At 37.8% G+C, this 19,776-nt stretch overlaps 1 protein-coding gene across 13 annotated transcripts in view; it reads right to left on the bottom strand.

Moving 5' to 3' along the window:
- INVS (inversin) overlaps positions 1-19,776 on the bottom strand; it is a 160,609-nt gene that overhangs the window by 93,927 nt on the left and 46,906 nt on the right. For 3 of the 13 annotated variants that reach the window (XM_021066667.1, XM_021066655.1, XM_021066614.1), the window contains one exon: positions 11,739-11,803. The exons of 8 other annotated variants lie outside the window; for them this stretch is intronic. In XM_021066667.1, the coding sequence (XP_020922326.1) occupies positions 11,739-11,786 (48 nt within the window). In that variant the 5' untranslated portion in view covers positions 11,787-11,803. Of the gene's footprint in view, positions 1-11,319; positions 11,418-11,738; positions 11,804-19,776 lie in introns of those variants that run through there. 2 more of the 13 variants (XM_021066627.1, XM_021066638.1) reach the window with 2 other exon arrangements.

Here is a 19,776-nt window from a genome sequence, read left to right as displayed (position 1 = left end):
TTGGTAGCTGATCTTCAAAACATTCTAGATCTCTTCCTCAACATTTCTTCCCCAAATGGCTACCATATTTTCCACATCTGGCTCCTAGAAACCCTTGCTATTTGCCTCCTCTTCAGTTGAAACAATCCCTTTTAACTGACTCCAGTGCCCAAGACCTGGTTAATACTGCCTGTAGCAGCCCTTTTCCCCACTGGGACAATGAAGAGACCAGACAGCTTCACAAAACCAATATTTTGGGACCTACATGTGTCCTGACGAATCTCTGCATTCTTGTTCTCTCCATGTCCTCAGCACTTACATTTACTCTCATGGTAGTTGGGGAGAAAACAACTGTCCACCAAATGTTCACTACGTTTTTTGTTCATGTATTGGCTGTGTATAATTCTGTCTTGGAAATATTATAATGCTGTATGTAATAGCACAAATAAGTGTAAGATAGGTATTCTGCCATATTTCATTCTAAATCCTAATTATATTGCATACTCAAAGAAACATTATTTAAAACTGAAGTAGAAATAATAGGAACATGATTTGTTATTATTAATTCTAATGATATCTATACAATTATATATTTATAAACTCTCAAGGCATTTACTATATTTTTTAAAAGAATCACTTGAGGGATATAGGTCACAAATATCAATAATCTCATTATATCAAGATTTTCTGTAATGGTTGCAGACACAAATGACTCCTAGGATCTCCACAGTAGTGCTGGCAGAGGCAATTTGCCATGGGCTCTGAGTGTCCCTGCATATTCTTACTGTATATGCCAAGAATGCAAAGCCTTGGCTCCTCTTTACCTGGGACATTTCTCGGAGATGGGTTTGCAGCGAGCAATCTTGAGGGATATTGATATCCTCCAGGACTTCAGACAAAGAGTAGTCTTGCTTACCCTTTACTAAAGCCTGGAGATTCCCCAAATGCAGCATTCCTCAGATGCCATGTAAACCCACTGCGTGCTCTGTGTTCATCTGGATCCTCTGCATTGCCTCCTGGTTCTTGGGGATAAAGGGGACTGATTCGAAAATACAAGCACTCGTGCTCTCTGCTATGCCATCAGTAATAAAACTTTTTTGTTTCTGATGGTGGCCTTATGTCTTTTGTCAGTACCCACAGCCAATTTATTGTCTTGTAAAAGTTGGCACATACAAAGAAAAAAGTAGGGTAAATCAAATCCAAGACCTGACAGAGTAGGAAATAAGGAGGGGATATTGACAGAGGCATAGTTTTCTTGAAGAGTAAGGGCCCTGCACATCAGGTTCAGGGATGAGAAGATCCTTGTGATCACACCCAAGTGGTAGGCAAGGTGGGGGCAGTAAGGACCCCACTCTCCTATCTGTTAAGGACTCCCTATGATGAGGAGTAGGATTAAAACCAGCTACCCAAGTGGTGTCTTGGTCTTTCCTCACCTTCCTCTGGGCAAGCATGACAGCATGGCCCTTGGAAGGGATGATAGCATGTTAATGGGGCAGTAAGCTGAAAGGCAACATGGTTGAGGCTGCTGGGCCAGGGAAACTCTAAAGTGGAAATAAATGGTGAAAAGGAATGAGGACTTTGCTTTGATATAGAACTTTGGGTGGACTGAAAGCAATTAGAGGTTTTTTGGTTGAGACATGAGTGAGCAACTACTCAAAAGGGAAAGTGAATGCAAAGCCTTGCCTAATAACACAGGACCAACTTCACAATATAAATGATCCCTGCTATAGCCTGCTTTGCTGGCAATGAAGACAAAGCACTAGGTGTAAAGGTGGCCACTGTCTGAAGCAAAGCTGTTGGTTTAATGATGCCCTCGATGGAATGCCTTGGCCTGGTTTGCTGATGATTTGGCTAAGTTTAAACCTGATGGCATCCACTGGGAGGAGTCCAACCACAACTGAGAGGCAGTCCAACCTCAATGACAACTCTGAAGACTGACTGTGGTAAGGGCAGGTCAGCCCAGTGGGCTAAAATGAAAGCCATCATCCTTACCTTAGAGAATACTCCTAAGGACAGGACATGGTTTTTTTTACTCATGGAATGTTGCCAATGCTCTAGTCCTCTGATGTGCCACTTGGAAGACACAGATGATAGACACTCCTCTTGGGGGCTACAAACTATGGAAACAAATTGTGGCTGCCAACTGAAAATTCTGGGTCAGTCACGGAGAAGTCCACTGTAAAGGCCTATTCTTTTATGAGACCAACCGGAATCAGGCTGCTGAACACGCCTGCACTGCCCAGATCACTGGCCACTTGCCCCTTGGATCCACCACTGCACTAAACATGACAATGAATCCATCATCATAGGTTGGCCCAAAATAAAAGGTATGTGTTTGATGTAGAAGCTACCATTGCATACCAGGCTTGCTTGTCCTTCTAAGGTGGCCTGTTTGACTTGTTATGAAGGAGGCCACATTAACAGGGCATTGCCCCTGCCCATTCTTGGCCGGGACTTTTAACCTCGGTGCGACCTCATGCCTAACTATTGCAAATACTTTTCATGCTACAGTGCTGCTGTTGCAGTCCGATTAGCCTACACCAGCACAGCACTGAGGCCCTTGAAACTAAAGTGTTTCATGCTTTAGGGTTTCCATACCTTCTGATTATGATGTTTTTTTTTGTCACAAAGACCATCCCCAGATGGGCCAATAATTAAGGTGTCTGATAGACATTCTATGCCTCTGACTCTCCTCAAAAATCTGAAATTATCAAGAACAAGCATGGCCTCCTTGAAAATAAACTCAAAAAGATTCCTGACTCTATCTCGAATACCTCCTCCTGGTCCACACTCCTAAGAGAGATAGTTTGGTAGCTGGGCCACCCTCAGAAAGAGTTCATCACCTCTTGGCGGCCTCTAGGGAAATAATCAGGAAAGAAGAGTAGGGATTTTCAAAACAACTTTTTTGAAAATCTGGGGTTCTAACCTGTGCATCCTTGGCTGTGATGCTTCCTTCTTTCCCCTAAGAGTAATCCACCCTCTGGGTGGAAGCCCAACAAAAAGAGAGCTTAGAGATTCAAACTTAATTCTGGTTCAGCCACCTGAATTTGTCAATTGACATGGTCCTAGATCACAAACATCTATAATGACCACTTGGTTGAGCACACCGCTCATGAAATCCTCCTATAATGCCCACATGAACCAAGGTGGGGGACATTATGAGTCTCTGTAAATCTGTCCTATATGTACCCACCCTTCTAGATGAAAGGTATGAGTGCAAGTAGGGGATGGTTGGAGAGAAGGTGAACAGTTCTCACTACCAGGATGGAAAACACTGATTTTATGGCCAAGGAGGGAATGCAAGAACTTCAGCACCTGGGAAAGGAACACCTTGGGAGCAACAAGGAGGGAGAGGACAACTGATGCACTCTTTGCCTTCTTGATCCAATACTATATCCTAGAAAAACAAAGATACTGTGTCACTGCCTGAATCAAATAGCAGCTGAGGCTAGCAACAGATCTACTTTTGTGCTTGTCATCACCACCATGTGCTATGAAACAGAAAAGTGATAGGGACATGGAAGGACCTGAACTCTTCTGCCATGCTCGAAGCCATAAATGGCAGCTCCTGATTATGGACACAAAGAAACACATAGACTGGTACAGTCTTATTTTAACCTGATGGCTACAAATTGACACGCTTCTCCTGATAAGTGAGAAGCCTTGGGTTATGCCATGTATGATAATCAAAGCTGTAACTATTTGGTGATACTTCCCATGTAGCTTAGCCAAATCAATGTAATGGTGATTCAGGTTTAACAACAAATCCTGAACTGAAGTGACTTGTGTCTCTTCTCGTTATATGTTTGTATGTGGGGGAAAGAGGGCCATGAAATATTCCTCCACTGGGCATAGGGGTTGCTCTTTCAGCCCATACAGTGCCTCCTGTAATTATTGGCAACAACACCAAAGATCAGTAGGTCTGTCAAATCCCCTTGCATGTGTCGTAATAAATAACAGAATGGCCTTAGAGTATATCCTGGTGGCATCAAGTAAGATCTACTGTCTCCCATGGTACTTATTCACAGTTTACTTAATCTAGGACACTGAGGAACAGAGGTGAAGCCAACACTGCAGGCTGCTCTCATCCTCCAGCTTGGACTTCTGTTACTTAAACATTGTATCAGACATATTAAACAGATTTGCTCCCAGGCTCTGCTGGTCAGATGACTGGAGTAGCTGATGGAATGGCCTGCTCATATCAAGAACATGTACGGCTAAGTGATGGGTTGTTGGGAGAAGCAATTTACCATAAGCCCTAATCATCTCTGTATATTCTCATACAAAAAATGCAGAGATTTTACCACTCTGAGCCCAATCAACTTCTCCTGGTTGTGTTTGCTGCAATCAATCTAAGGGATGAGGTCATCTCTTCCTCTGAGCTTGCTTCTACAAAAGTGAGTGCAGATTCCTGAAGTTCAATGGTTCTCTGTGCTGTGATGGAACTCTATTGTGTGTACTGCATCTGTTTGGATCTTCTGCATCTCCCCCATGATTCTTAGGGGGAAGAGAAACAAATGCAAACATATAGGTGCTGATGCTTTTTGTTGTGCTGTGTACAATAAACTCCTTTGTCCCTGACCCTGGAGGCTTGTGTCTATTGTCAACATTTATGAAGCAGTAACAGACTAACTTCTTAGCTTGAATACAGGGTAAAATAAAATCTCATACCTTTAAAATAGTTCTATATTATTGTAATATGAAATAAAGTATAAGAAGATGTGAAATGTGATTAGAGAGGTGAGTAGGAGCTAGAAAAGAGTCTAATACAGCATTATAAAGAGTCTCAAATTTATCATATAGGTAATGGCGAGCCAATGAAGAGTTTAAGAAGGAAATGACATGAGTTGATTTGTGTTTTTAGAAAATACTCTGGGGGCTGAATGAAGTATTGATTTGAGAGAAACAAATCTTTGATAGTGAGACTGGTTAGGGGGTTATCACAGCAATCCAGAATAGAAATGTTGGGAGTGAAATGAAAATAAGAGAACAGACCATGAAATATGTAAGAGGACTCCTGAACAGGTACAAATGGAGTGGTGTCAACAACCAAAAAGAGAAAAAGAAAAACAGGATTAGGGATGAAGATTTTGAGTTTTTTTTTTTTTTTAAACATGTGGAGTTAGAAGCATCTGAGGGGAAGCTATATAGATATGTCTAGCAAAAAAAGAGAAAAATATATATATGGATCTGAAGATTGGAGGAAATGGCTAGATTCAAGATACAGGGTTATATATGAATCATCTATATTAATAGCTGTTTCAACTGCTTTCTCCAAAGACATAATTTCTGGCATAAATTAAAGTACATTAAATTGGAAAAATAAATCTACGCATCCCAGATGATATTAAGCATAATTTAAATATCCATATATGTAGCTAAGTACAATGTAATGTAGTATTGTACTTTTACCTAGACCATTACCATACCAAATATAGAGTATAAACAGATTGGAAAAAAGATGGGCCTTTCTTCATTATTCTTGTGCACTTGGAACATTTTCTTGTCTCATTTGATTTAGTTGTGTCATTGTACCCTGATTTCTTGGTTTTTTATTTAATGTGAATCTTTATAGGAAATAGTTATAAAAACCAAATTTTTGAATGGCATGAATTTACTGAGCTATAGAAATGAAATCAAATATGCATTGCTCTTCCCAGTCACAGACATTCTCCTTCTTTCCTTAAATTTTTTTTTTTTTTTTTTTGTCTTTTGTCTTTTTGTCTTTTGTTGTTGTTGCTATTTCTTGGGCCGCTCCCGCAGCATATGGAGGGTCCCAGGCTAGGGGTTGAATCGGAGCTGTAGCCACCGGCCTACGCCAGAGCCACAGCAACGCAGGATCCGAGCCGCGTCTGCAACCTACACCACAGCTCATGGCAACGCTGGATTCTTAACCCACTGAGCAAGGGCAGGGACCGAACCCGCAACCTCATGGTTCCTAGTCGGATTCGTTAACCACTGCGCCACGACGGGAACTCCTTTCCTTAAATTTCTGATTGTCAAGCCTTAATATGGTTTTACAGCTAAAATTTCTAATTACTCAACAACTATGATGGTAACCACATTACTAACCTGCCATCTTAAGCAAAGCTTTGAAAACTTTTTTCAGAAAAGGTATTTGACAATTCTCTAAGCAGAGGCTAAGAATGGCACTTCAAAGGCAGAATGGGAGCTCTATTTGTTGTTTTCCAAGTTTAAGATGTTCATCCATCTGGCAGAGCAGCTAGACAATACATCAGCCAAGAACATCTCTCTGGCTTGAAACAGATTTTGGCTCTCAAAGAGGATTTGACTGAAGGAAAGGCAACATCTTTAGTTGTTCTGTGGTTGAACTCTTCTAATATTTTTCCTCAATGCCTCCTCCAAGCCTTGGCTCCATCCACTAACTTAGTTTCCATAGGAACAGACAGAACTATCAAGTGGCAGGCACACAGTCTAACAGCACAATAGAAAGAGAAAATGCTACTGTCGGAAAAAAAAAAAAAAGGAAAAGAAAGGAAGAAAAACAAGGAGACAAACTTTTCTCGAAGAAACTATGGAAAGGTATCCTTGACTCTAGGACTTGCTTTACCCAATGCCAGATTTTCCATATGCTTTTCCTGCCTGATATAGACTATTTTTTAAAGATTATTATAAAAATTAGGCCCTTCAGTGGAGAGCATTTCATACAAAAAATAGATATGAAAAAGTTATAAAATGCTATGATGCTTATTTCCACAAGTACAATTCCCTTGTGCTTATAAGCTATCCTCATTTATATAGAGTGGTGCTTTAGGTTGGCACAAGCTTTTGGGCTGACTATACAATGTATTTTGTTTCTCATAGTTGATATTTTATTTATAGGAAAACATTTATTTTCATCTTAAATCAGTAGTTCTCAAACTCTAGCATGCATCACAATCTCTGGAGGGCTGGGAAACACAGATTGCTGAGGACTTCCGTCAGAGGTTTTCACTCACTAGTTCTGGTGTGGGGTCCAAGAATTTACATTTTTCTGGGAGATGCTGGTGCTGCTAGGTCCAGGAATTCATACTTTGAGAATCACTGTTTAAACAAAGAATCAGAGTTCTCAACTCTGAAGAGCTTAAATAACAACAACAAAAAACAAACACATAAACTGAAAAAAAAAAATGCCTGTTCCACTCCAGATCAATAAAGTCAGAATTTTTTTTTTTCTTTTTTAGGGCCACACTGTGGTATATGGAAGTTCCCAGGCTAGAAGTCAAATCAGAGCTATAGCTGCCAGCCTACATCACAGCCACAGCAATGCAAGATCCCAGTCATATCTGTGACCTACACCACAGCCTGCACCAACACCAGATCCTTAATCTACTGAGCGAGGCCAGGAATCTAACCTGCAATCTCATGGATCCTAGTTGGGTTCTTAACCTCCTGAGCCACAATGGGAACTCCTAGAATGAGAATTTCTGAGACTTTGGAATTAATATTTCCTAAATGCTCTGTAGGTGATTTGAAAGGGAATCAAGATTGAGACATGCTCATCTAATTCAATGGTTCATTCAACATTCAACATTTACTTACTATGTAATTACTCTGAATCAGACACTATGCTAAGGGGTCTGGAAGCATTAAAAATAATTAAAATACAGATGTATACTCATTACACCTACAGTGCAGTATAAGCAAAGAGGGGGTAAGAGCATTAAAAATATACAAATACAAAAACAGACCAGGCAGGTTGGATGAGGATGTACTTTCAGCCCCTTGTAGGGGAGGGGCAAAGGTTAGCTCTGGAAAGACTCCATCACAGAGATGGCCATTGAGCTGGATCTTGATTTGGGATCACCAATACTTTAGCACTTCTCCATGTCTCCATCTTTTCCAACAATAGATATTTTCTGAATTTTATGTAAAGTGCTACACAAAGATAACTTTGTGTCTTATTCCCACCCCTTCCAATCAATTTGCCGCCATAATCTTTTCTTTTTTTTCATTTTATAATGATTTTTATTTTTCCCATTATTGCTGGTTTACAGTGTTCTGTCAATTTTCTACTGTACAGCAAGGTGACCCAGTCACACATACATGTATACATTCTTTCTTCTCACATTACAAATGGAAATTCTGAGGCCAAAATTAGTTAAGCTGCATATATCAAGTCTCTTGTGGGGAGTTCCCATCATGTCTCAGTAGTTAGTGAACCGACTAGCATCCATGAGGACATGGGTTCGATTCCTGTCCTTGCTCAGTGGGTTAAGGATCAGGCATTGCTGTGGCTGTGGCGTAGGCCAGCAGCTGCAGCTCCGATTGGACCCCTTGACCAGGAACCTCCATATGCCATGGGTGTGGCCCTAAAAAGACAAACAAAACAAAAACAAAAACAAAAAATAACCCCAAAAATAAAAAACGTTCTCTTGTATCCATTTATCACATGGTGCTGCTATTCCCACACTATCCCTCACTTTGACCATTTGCAAAAGTTATTCACTATTGTAATAATAATAAATGGGATTAGCCCCATGTAAGGACATACAGTGGTAAACTTGAAAAGAGGGGTACCTAAGCCAGCTTTGAGGGGCCAGGAAAGACTTTTTGGAGAAAACAGTGGCATTTTAAGCCACTTTAAGTGGGACGCTGATTGTGTAAGAGCCTTATGTGTGGAAAATAAGGGTGAGGAAGAGGTGATTAGTATAAAAGCTTTAAAGAGTACATCCGAGGACAGAGTAGAACTGGAGACACAAGAAGCTGAAGCCAAAAAGATAAGCAAGGATCAGATGATGAAATGTGTCAGACTAAGGAATTCAGACTTTTTCCATAGGGTCTCTGAAGCAGTACTGGAGGACTTAAGTAAGGCAGTGATAAGAGAGGGTCTCAGCCAGCTCATCCTTACGTCTAAAGGCAAGTTACTGATTTTCTTCTAGCCTCAGTTTCTTCCCACATGAAAAATGATGAGGTTGGATTAGGATCTAAAGGCCCATCCAGCTTCCTGTTTTTCACCTCTACTATTCTAAGAAGCAAAAGACCCAGTCTTTATAGCTACTTCAAAACTAAAGGTTTTTTATTCTAGCTGCCTCAATGATAACCTAAATTTCTTATAATTATGACTTTTCCTAACAACTGGGTAACAGTTTATGAGTTGATTTCCTTTTTCCTGATGTAAAAATTCATTTTCCAAGTATAATGAAGTTCAAGTTTTAGGGGAGCAAGAAATGCTACCTCATTGGGAGGCAGCATGGTATAATTAAATGAGAGTATATTATAGAAGCAGTCATATCTGGGCACTTCATTGACTATATTAACTGTGAGCATGTTACTTTCCAAATTCTCAGATTTCCCATTGGTAAAAAAGAAAAAGAAAAAACCCCGCAGTGACCAGTTCACAGCAAGGACTCAATAAATATTTGGTTTCTTTCTCAGACATCATTATGGCTCTCTTCTCATCATAAAAGTAGTGCTGGAAACAAAACATTTTTTATTTGATCATGTTTGTTTCAGATGCCAAAAAAAAAGAAAGTATTTCTGCCCAATGTTTTCATTTTTGATGAATATTATAACCCTCCTGGCCTGTTTTCACTGACCCTCTCCAGCCTTCTGAGTTACACTGCAAGTTGTTACTTAAAAAAAATCGTATTTTAATATTAAATTGAGAAGCTAAATTCAGACAAAACTTGTTTAACACCTGGTTCCTTTGAAGTACTCCAAGTTTTGTGGTAGGCTCCATTTTTAGTTTTTCAACAGTGTACCTTAGTTTCATTGATCCTAACATGAAGTTTAAAAAAAAATCAATTCATCTACTCAGCTAAGATATGTGCCTTTGGGAAAACTGTTTCAAACAACAGATTGAATCCATCTATTGTCTTCACTGCTTCAGTTCCAGACTATAGATAGGACTTCTTGGATAGTGAAAAAGACAAATTACAGATACATGTGTAAATAAATTCAATTAAACTCAGAAACCCTTAAAGAACCTCATTCAGGCTATGCATTAAAGGTTTTAATTAAATACTGAGCACTAAAGTAGTACTCTGACTTGGTAACTATAACTCATTTTCAAAATGGTAGCCAAAGTCTGCAATGGTGATGCTTGAATTCAAATATGTATATTCTAGTCTAAAATCTAGCCATCTTTTAAAACTCATATCACAAACCACCTCCATCTACATATGAATCCTTGAACTCTTCTCTTCAACTTTCTTCCACTGATCTAGGGCCTTTTCTATTTGAGACTAAGGAAGAGGCAACTGAGTTAGTAAAAATAAATAAATAAATAAATAAATAAAATGCTACTGTTCAGTGGTTAGAGTGGGTAAGAAAGACTTGAAGATAAAAAATTATTTAAGTTCTGCCATTTGGCCACTTATCCCAGGATAGGTATCCTTTTCGCCACAGCTAAGTTCAAGCCATCACAAGTCTTAAATCAACATTTTAGTATCTCCCTCAAGCTCTTGGTAGAACAACTGGAAATAAACAAAGAAACATTTTAGAAGCCACTGAAAAATTATGAATTCTATATTTGATACATATTGAAAAATTTGGAAAATTATTGAAAATTGGGACAATAAGAAAAAGATCACCTACAATTCCATTATCCTACTCCTAACATAAACTTCATTAGCATTTTGGTACAATATCTTCCAATCCTTCAAAAGGTGACTTTTTTATAGTTTCCATCAGACTATACATCTAATTTCATATCTGGAATAAGTAGCTATTAAAAATAACTTTTACCCATTGGCAGCCATCATAATAACTGACTCAAGAGTAATGGACAGAAGCTAATACTAGTGGGTAAAGGTTTGAAGACTAAAAGGATGTTTACATAGTTTAAAATTAGCTCTCCAAAAATAGTTATTAATCATAAAAGAAAGAAAGATAAGGTTACAGTGGAGCAAACTGGTAGATGCCACCTTATCCAAAAAATCCAAGTTAACACCATCAGTAATGGGACAAATAATATTATGTGCTTTCTGATAGAACACACTAAGACAGCATTCCTGTGGTTTTCTTACCAAAAATGTATAATCTAGATTATGAGGAAACATCAGACAAATCCAAAATGAAAGACAATATAATTTGCCTGTGCTCTTAGAATAATAACATCATATATAATATAATATAATATAATATAATATAATATAATATAATATGTGCATGCAAACACACATACACTAGGACTGAGGAACTTCTGTAGATTAATGAAGACTAAAAAGACATATAAGAATTGAATGAAATGTTTGATCCTGGGTTTTCTTTCATATAGATGACATTATTGGGACAATTGGCAAAATCCAAATATGGTTAGTGTACTAGTTAATAGTATTTGTGTTAATTGCCTAATTTTGATAATTGAACTGTGTTTATTTAAGAGAATGTCCTTACTTAGAGAAAATATGCCCTAAATATTTGAGGGCAAAGGAGTATCACGTCTTCAACTTTTTCCAGATGGATCAGGAGACAATGTCTCACATTCATATGTACTGAGAGAGAAGGATAAAGCACATGTGGTTAAATGTGCACATCTGGGGAATGTGGCTGAAGAGTACGTGAGAATTTTGGGCAGAATTCCTGCAACTTTTCTGTAAATCTGAAATTATGTCAAAATACAAAGTTAGAATAAGAAAAGAAAAAACTTAATTTTCATTATAAAAATAATAGCATATTCATTAAAGACATTTCAAAAATAAATAAAAATATAAAGAAAACAATGAGCATTCTTAGTCTCACAAACCTGAGAAAACCATGGTTTACATTCTGATACACTCTTTCTCTGTCTCTTACCTACAAGGAATGTTTCTTACCTTCAGATTGCATTTAAATTTTGAAATCTTCCATAATCTCACCTTCATTAATATTCACAATACCCCTGTTGTGAAAGCCAGAATTATTGTCACTTCATAGATGAGGAAACACAGGTTCAAAAGGATTAAACTATGGCTTGACTTTAGAAAGATTATCAATTTATATCATATAATAGAAAAAAAAATAATGTCTCTAAATAGCTGGTTGACTGTGATTCATTAACTGGTCATGGTTTAGTTTCCTGTAAAATAATAAGTTTGGAGATGAATTCTGGGATTCCTTCTTTTTTGTTTTGTTTTGTCTTTTTGTCCTTTTAGGGCTGCTCCTGTGGCATGTGGAGGTTCCCAGGCTAGGGGTCGAATTGGAGCTGTAGCTTCAGGACTATACCACAGCTATAGCAATGCCAGGTCCAAGCTGTGTCTGCAACCCTACACCACAGCTCACAGCAACGCCAGATCCTTAACCCAGTAAGCAAGGCCAGGGATAGATCCCGCGTCCTCATGGATGCTAGTTGGGTTCGTTAATCACTCCTGAGAACAGGAACTCCAGAGATTCCTTCTAACACTAAAATGTTACAATTCTAGCCTCTTATATTATTACCAACATTTTTTTTGGTATGTAGAATCTGTAGTGCCTAGCATAGCGCCTTATATACAGTAGGTACTAGATAAGTTTTTTTTTTTTTTTTTTTGGTCTTTTTGTCTTTTAGGGCCACACCCGTGGCACATGGAGGTTCCCAGGTTAGGGGTCCAATCGGAGCTACAGCTGCCGGCCTACACCAGAGCCACAGTAAAGCAGGATCCAAGCTGCATCTGTGACCTACCACAGCTCATGGTAACGCCGGATCCTTAATCCACTGAGAGAGGCCAGGGACTGAACCTGCATCCTCATGGATGCTAGTTGGGTTCGCTAATTGCTAAGCCACGACAGGAACTCTTAGATAAGTATTTTAAAATGAATAACAAATGCATTACAAATTATAAATGGGTAGTTATAAAGGTTATGAGGATAAGATCATAAATATAAAGTGCTTTGTAAAGTATAACATAATTATAATGGATCATTATTATTATTACTGATGATTTGGAAGAGAAACAATATAAAACAAATTGCTCGTTATAAAATAGAAATTAAAGTTAAGATATGCCACCTTTTAAAAAAAGATACATCACCTTTTCACAGGAATCTAAGAAATTTGCTATGAAGTTTATTTCAATATTACTCTCGTTCCAAGTATAATTCACCTTATTCTCATCAATAACCAATTTAACTGACTGTTTACAGACAGATGGAGAGACAAATGACAAATTAGTACTCCCCAGGTTTGTGGCATGGACATAAAAAGTGAATTTATTTTTCAAATACCTTTTATAGCCATAGCCTTGCAAGTAGAAGACATCTTATCTGGTTTACTATTGATCCAAATGACAAGGCTGAGCATCAGATTAAGGATATGTCAGAAACCTGAAAGAAGGCTACCAACAAATGCGGCAGGATGGTAGCTTCTTTCAAAATGATCTATTAAGGCTTCGGTGTTTACAAAGGCAGCTGAGAAAACACAGCACAATATACAGGGTTGCATTAAGTAACCAGGAGAGCACCCATAAAAACTTCTGATACTAATGTGAACCCCCATACACCATTCATGATACCTGTTTATCTCCAGCAATAAAAACTAGTCACAGATTTCTGATGCTAAAACAAAAGATACAGGGCTTTGTCTTCACCCCACATCCCTTTCTTAATAGTCGCAGGTTCTTCGTAAGAGATAATCTTTTTTAAGATGATGGGAGATACTATCTAATTTAAATTGATTGACAATCTAGAAGGTCAAGGGCGATTCAAGAATTTAATTCTAAGATATCTTCTTTGATGACAGCGAAGTATGACTTAGTTAAGTATGGTAATGACTAAAAACTATCATGCCAAAATGGAGTGCTGAAAAATAAAAATTCTGAGTGTTTTTTATGTATTGTACAGTATTTTATGAAAAAAGAAACATCTTGGGGATAAGATACCAAGCATGCTAAAAATATATATAGCAAAGCAAAAGAAGAAACCTGATTAGAGGTGGAAAAATCTGTCTTTTGTGATCACCTTGGGGTTAGCACTTCTTAAAGGGAAGATCCATTACTTTCTATACTAGAATGAATTGGAGAATTTTGTGAGAATCATGGGAATAGAAAGAGCTTCAGAAAATTCCCCTTTCAGATGGCTTTAGACAGACTTGTACTGTTTTTTCAAAACCCAGAGTTCTCTAACTAATTTCAAGGGACCAACATTTGACATTGTTAAGAGACAGAGAGCTATAGTCTAAAACTATTTAAAACATCAGCAAACTACTTTTTAGTTTGCCTTCTTAGCTAGCATGTAACATTTATAGCAATAAGATGTGATTTTAATTATCACCAGCTTAAACAGTAGCAAATATAAGTTTAAATGCATTATCATTATTAAATGCTATAGATATAGGTCAGGACGTCTGAGTTTTGTTCCTGACTCTAACTAGTTACCTGAAAATGAGCATATCATTATCTATCATCTACTTTGGCATTGTTTTTGGATGTGATGATTAAGACAACTTTTCAGGCCCCAGTTTCTTCAACTGTGAAAGAAAGGAATTCAATTCAATTACAGACTAGTATTTACAAAAGTGTTTGACCAGTTCCTTGATATGCTATTAGTTTATGCTTTTAAAAAAAGCTGAGATCAACTGATTATGAAAAATCCTGGAGTAGTTCCCAATGTGGCTCAGTGGTAATGAACCCATTAGGATGCGGGTTTGATCCCTGGCCTTGCTCAGTGGGTTAAGGATCTGGCATTGCCATGAGCTATGATGTAGGTCACAGATGTGGCTCGGGTCCAGATTGCTGTGGCTGTGGTGTAGGCCGGCAGCTGCAGCTCGGATTTGACCCCTAGTCTGGGAACTTCCATATGCTTGTAGTATGGCCCTAAAAAGACAAAAAAAAAAAAAAAAAAAAAAAAAAAAAAAAAGGAAAGAATGAATGAAAGGGAGAGAGAGAAAGAAAGAAATCCTGGATTGAAAAAAAAAAACAACACATAGGTTTCTTTACTGTAGGACTTTTCAGAGACTTTAAGATGCTAATGTGCATTGTGAATTTCCAAGAAGGAGCAGGCAGTATTTCCCAAACTTATTTGACCATAGGACCCATTTTTCTTACAACATTTCATGAGAACATTGTCCTAAGGAAGAAGCTTTGGGAATTGCTGTACATAGTGATTTTTCAGGTCCTTTTGAGCTTTTATAACTTTTTTTTAAAACATAAGAAACAGAGCAGTTTAATAACTGCCCTCATTTTTCTTAGCTAGAATAAACTTGGGAAATATGCTTGGAGCAAAAAAACCTCTCACAAAGACAAAAAGAAAGTTACTTGAGACTGTAGTTATCAACAATAAAAATCAAGCTACTGGGTAATGGGTAACATAAAATACTGAGAATAAATGTCAGAAAATGTGTCAGAAAACAAAATTCCAAAAAATCACCCTAATACCCCCCCAAATACTTGAAGCAGAGATTATTTCTAATTAAGTCTCCTTTCAACCTACTTTATCAGAAGTAATCAGTATGTTCTTCACAGTGGCTCACTAAGTGCTATGGATACTAAACATTATGTTTTGTACCTTACATGATACAATTTGTCTAGAGTTATTTTGAAATACCTATCTTATTATCTCCAACATACCTTGCATTCACCCTCTTCAAGCCTATCACATTACTTTCATGCTCAAACTCCCAACCATATCCGTAACTCGCCTCTGCCAATGGATAAGAGATATTGCTCTGGTTAGAAGAGGTGGCAATAAACAGGGCTGGAAAGCTCAGAGCTTCCAAGTGCAGTCATGCTCATCTGAAGAGGATTTCTGGTAGCCCATAATAAATCTAGTTAGTCCAAGGAGACGAAATTTATGAATGAGTCTGCTCAGTAACAGAACCAGGTTCAAAACTGACTTTGCTGACCTAACAGTGGAATATTCAATGGAAAGGACAAACTTTGGATATGCAGCAGAAACTTGAATGCTAAAGGCCACCAAATTGAAAGGTTTACAGTAAACCTTTATAAACAAGTAAAATAGGGAAGGAAAGAATGGAAGGAAAGAAAGGAAGGAAGGGAGGGAGGGAGGGGAATAAGGAAAGGGAAAGAAAATAGGAGGTGATAGGAAAGAAAAATGTTTGTATGATAGGAAACTAATCTATCTCCCATTTTCTTCTATAATCAACTTCCTTCCTTGTTCCTAAAAAAAAAAAAAAAAAAAAAAAAAAAAGTGCTCTGGCCATTTCTGCCATTCAATCTTTGCTCACTCTATTCCTTCTACCTGAAATTCTATCCCCCATTCCCAATCCTTGTCTAAGGTTGACATTGTCATTAAGGCCCACCTGAAATTTCAAATCCTCTATGTATTAGCAATACTCAGTATAGGAAACAGCTATTTAGGGTATTTTATGCAGAAAGGATTTTTAATACAGGGGTATATGGGCCTATAAAATAATCAGAAGGACCCTACCTAGGCTTCAAGGAATGACTCCCTGAACAAAGTGAAGCTATTGCTATGACTTCAGTATTAACTTCAATGCAAGTCTGTAGCTGCATCAGAAAGTCAGAAACAAAAGCTGCTGTAATAAATGCTCCTCAGTACCTAGGAAGATAAACACTAGAAACTGAAATGTGCCATAAAAGCTTCCCTTGATGATTGCTCCCACCTGAGAAGCCCTTATGGCCTGACTTCTTTATAAGGGACACTCAGTATACTGACACTGTCTTGTAAGAAAAATATCCTCATAAAGTATAGGCCCATTTGTCTTCTCTTGGGTATAAAGCCTTATAGCTAGAATCAAAATATATCCTCCTAATTTCTTCTTCCTCCAATCAAACCTAACTCAATTTCTTTGGATAGCGTTTCAAAGTATTACTAAATTGCTATTTATAAACATCTTTCCAATTTAGTGTAAATGAGTGTAAGTGCAAGACTTCCAAGGTAATTCTAATTTTTAGCCTTATATCTTATTGTGGGATGAAGGACTGAAAATCTACTGTGGAAATGTAAGCCTATAATGAGCATGTGGTTGAGATTTCTTTTTTCCTTTGCAGATGGAAAGGAGAAGGATAAAAGGACATGGGGAAACAGATGAACACACTTCTATTATCTCTGAAATCACTCTCAAAGTTCAACCTAAGGTAAGTCTGTTTTGTCTTCGGACTTTTTGGAGGTGACTCTCCATAGTGCTGTCTAGTTAGACTATCTTTTCAAGGATGTCTGCAAAGTAAGTGGCCTTGAAAGCTAGAGATAGTATCTCCTTTCAGGTTAGAGGATGAATTTGTTTGCAGACCAGGACAATAAAGATAATGTCTGGCTTGGAGGCAAAGGTTGGGCAGGTGTGCTCACATTCCTAATGTAACATTTCTAAGCTCAAGTTTCCTCAAGTTTGACACAGTTTCACAGCCTGTGCAGCACCTACCTGGACCTGCTGCTGTATCACTCCTACAGGAATTGGGGGCAAGGAGAATCAATGCTGCTTGCTGTACTATGAATAAAAAACTAGGAGTTCCCGTCATGGCTCAGCAATTAATGAACCCGACTAGCATCCATGAGGAAGCGTGTTGATCCCTGGCCTCACTCAGCGGGTTAAGGATCTGGCGTTGCCATGAGTTGTGGTTTAAGTCTTAGACGTGGCTTGGATCCTACATTGCTGAGGCTGTGGTGTAGGTCTGATGTGATCCCTAGCCTGGGAACTTCCATATGCTGCAGACGAGTGCACCCCACAAAAAAACCCCAAAAATCCTTAGCACAGGGAACTCCACCCGATATTCTGTGATGGTCTATATGGAAGAAGAATCTGAAAATGAATGGATGTGTGTATATGTTTAACCGAATCACTCTGTTGTACAGCAGATATTATCACAACACTATAAATCAACCGTATTTCAATAAAATTTAAAAAATGAAAAAAGAATATTATTATACAATAAGATATTTACATATTTTCAAAGAACCTCTCCCCAACATGTTTATTAATTACAAAGATAAAAGAATACCTCTACACTGGAGAAAAGCAAAACCCATCTTAATCAAGCAAGCAGGTGAACAACACCAGAATGGGAAAAATAAAAACTGTATGACACCTGATAGGATTCTATGAGAACACAGCATCACTTCTATGATATCTTTGCCAATATGAATAACATAAATCTAATTATTATAACAAACTTAGGTGCTTAAAATGACACAAATTTCTTAGAGGACAATTTTGTAGGTCAGAAGTCTAATAAGGGTCTCATTGGCCTAAAGTCAAAATGCAGGCAGAGCTGCATTCCTTCTGGAGGCTCTAGGGAAGAGACTGTTTTCTTGCCTTTCCCAGATTCCAGAGGTTGTCCATTTTCCTTGGCAAGTGGTCTCCTTCCAGTCAACAATCACATCACTCCAATCTCAGCTTCTGTCATCACATATCCATTGCTAATTCTCTTGTTTTCCTTTTTCCCTTATAAAGAATCTTTTGATTATATTGGCCCCACCTGAATAACACAGGATAAACTCCCATGATAGAGAATCTTAATGACATCTTCCAAGTCCCTTCTGCCTTTAAGGTAACATATTCACAAGTTCTAAGGACTAGGAAATGAACATATTCAGGGAGTTAATATTCTACCTACCACATCAGGAATGAAAGAGGGGATTTCACTACAGATCTTATAAATATTGAAAGGATAATAGGGAAAAATAGAGAACTACATTCCAATAAATCCATCTGACCACTTAGATGAAAAAAGACGAGGTATCAAAAGGGGCACAGAAGAAATATAAAATCTGAAGAGCCTAAATCTATTAAAGAAATTAGATTTGCTATCAAAAAAACCTTCCTACCCAAAATAGGAAGGATGAAAACCTGCAGGTCTAAGTGTTTTCATTGGTGAATTCTATAAAAAATTTAAGGAAGAAATAATAATCTCACTCAAGTCTTTAAATACTAATGGAGGATGAAACAGTTACTAACTTATTTTATGAAGCCTGCATAATCCTGATACTGAAATTTGACAAAGACATAAGAAAACTAAACTATAGATCAAATATTTCTTATTAACACTGTTGCAAAAATCCTCAAAATATCAGCAAATTAAATTGAGCAAGGTATAAAAAGCATGATACTTCATGACCAAGTAGGACTTAATTCCAGGAATGCAAGATTGGGTTTACATTTAAAACTCATTTGATATAATGAGCAAAATTAATTAAGTAAAGGAGAACAATCATATGATTATTCCAACAAATGTAGGAAAAGATTTGACAATATTCAACACCCACTCTTGGTATACATTCTCAGCAAACTAGAATCAAAATAAATTTCCTCGGAGTTCCTGTGGTGGCGCAGTGGAAATGAATCCAACTAGGAACTATGAGGTTGTGCGTTCAATCCCTGGCCTCTCTCAGTGGGTTAAGGATCTGGTGTTGCTGTGGCTGTGGTGTAGGTCACAGACTGGGCTCGGATCAAGAGTTGCTGTGGCTGTGGTTTGGCTGGCAGCTGTAGCTCCAATTGGATGCCTAGTCTGGAAACCTCCATGTGCCGAGTGTGGCCTCAAAAAGCCAAAATGAAAAAAAAAATTCCTCTATCATTGTAGCAATTATCAATTATTTGCCTTACAATTCCAAATCAACTCTTCTTCACCTTGTTTTATGACACAAGGGCTAAACCTTTATGATAATTTCTCCCTGGCCAGCTGACTCAAAATTTGGTTTTAATAGTAGATGGCATGGTAGGAACACTATGAGTTTCCATCTGGTATACTTTCCTTTTAGCCTGAAGTACTTCCTTTAGTATTTCTTATAATGTAGGTTTGTTTGAGATAAATTCTCTTGGTTTTTGTCCTTATTTTAATTTTAATATGGAAAGATAGTTTTACAACATATTGAATTCTAGGTTGATGTTTATGACTTTCACCAAGTTTGGGAAAGTTTTCATCATCATTTTCTTAATCATTTTTCTGTTCCATTTCCTCTCTCCTTACCTTCTGATAATTTCTCTCT

This window comes from Sus scrofa, chromosome 1 (genome assembly GCF_000003025.6).
Source record: "Sus scrofa isolate TJ Tabasco breed Duroc chromosome 1, Sscrofa11.1, whole genome shotgun sequence".
Taxonomy (NCBI): Eukaryota; Metazoa; Chordata; class Mammalia; order Artiodactyla; family Suidae; genus Sus; species Sus scrofa.
This window is presented reverse-complemented; position numbering and strand designations above follow the sequence as displayed.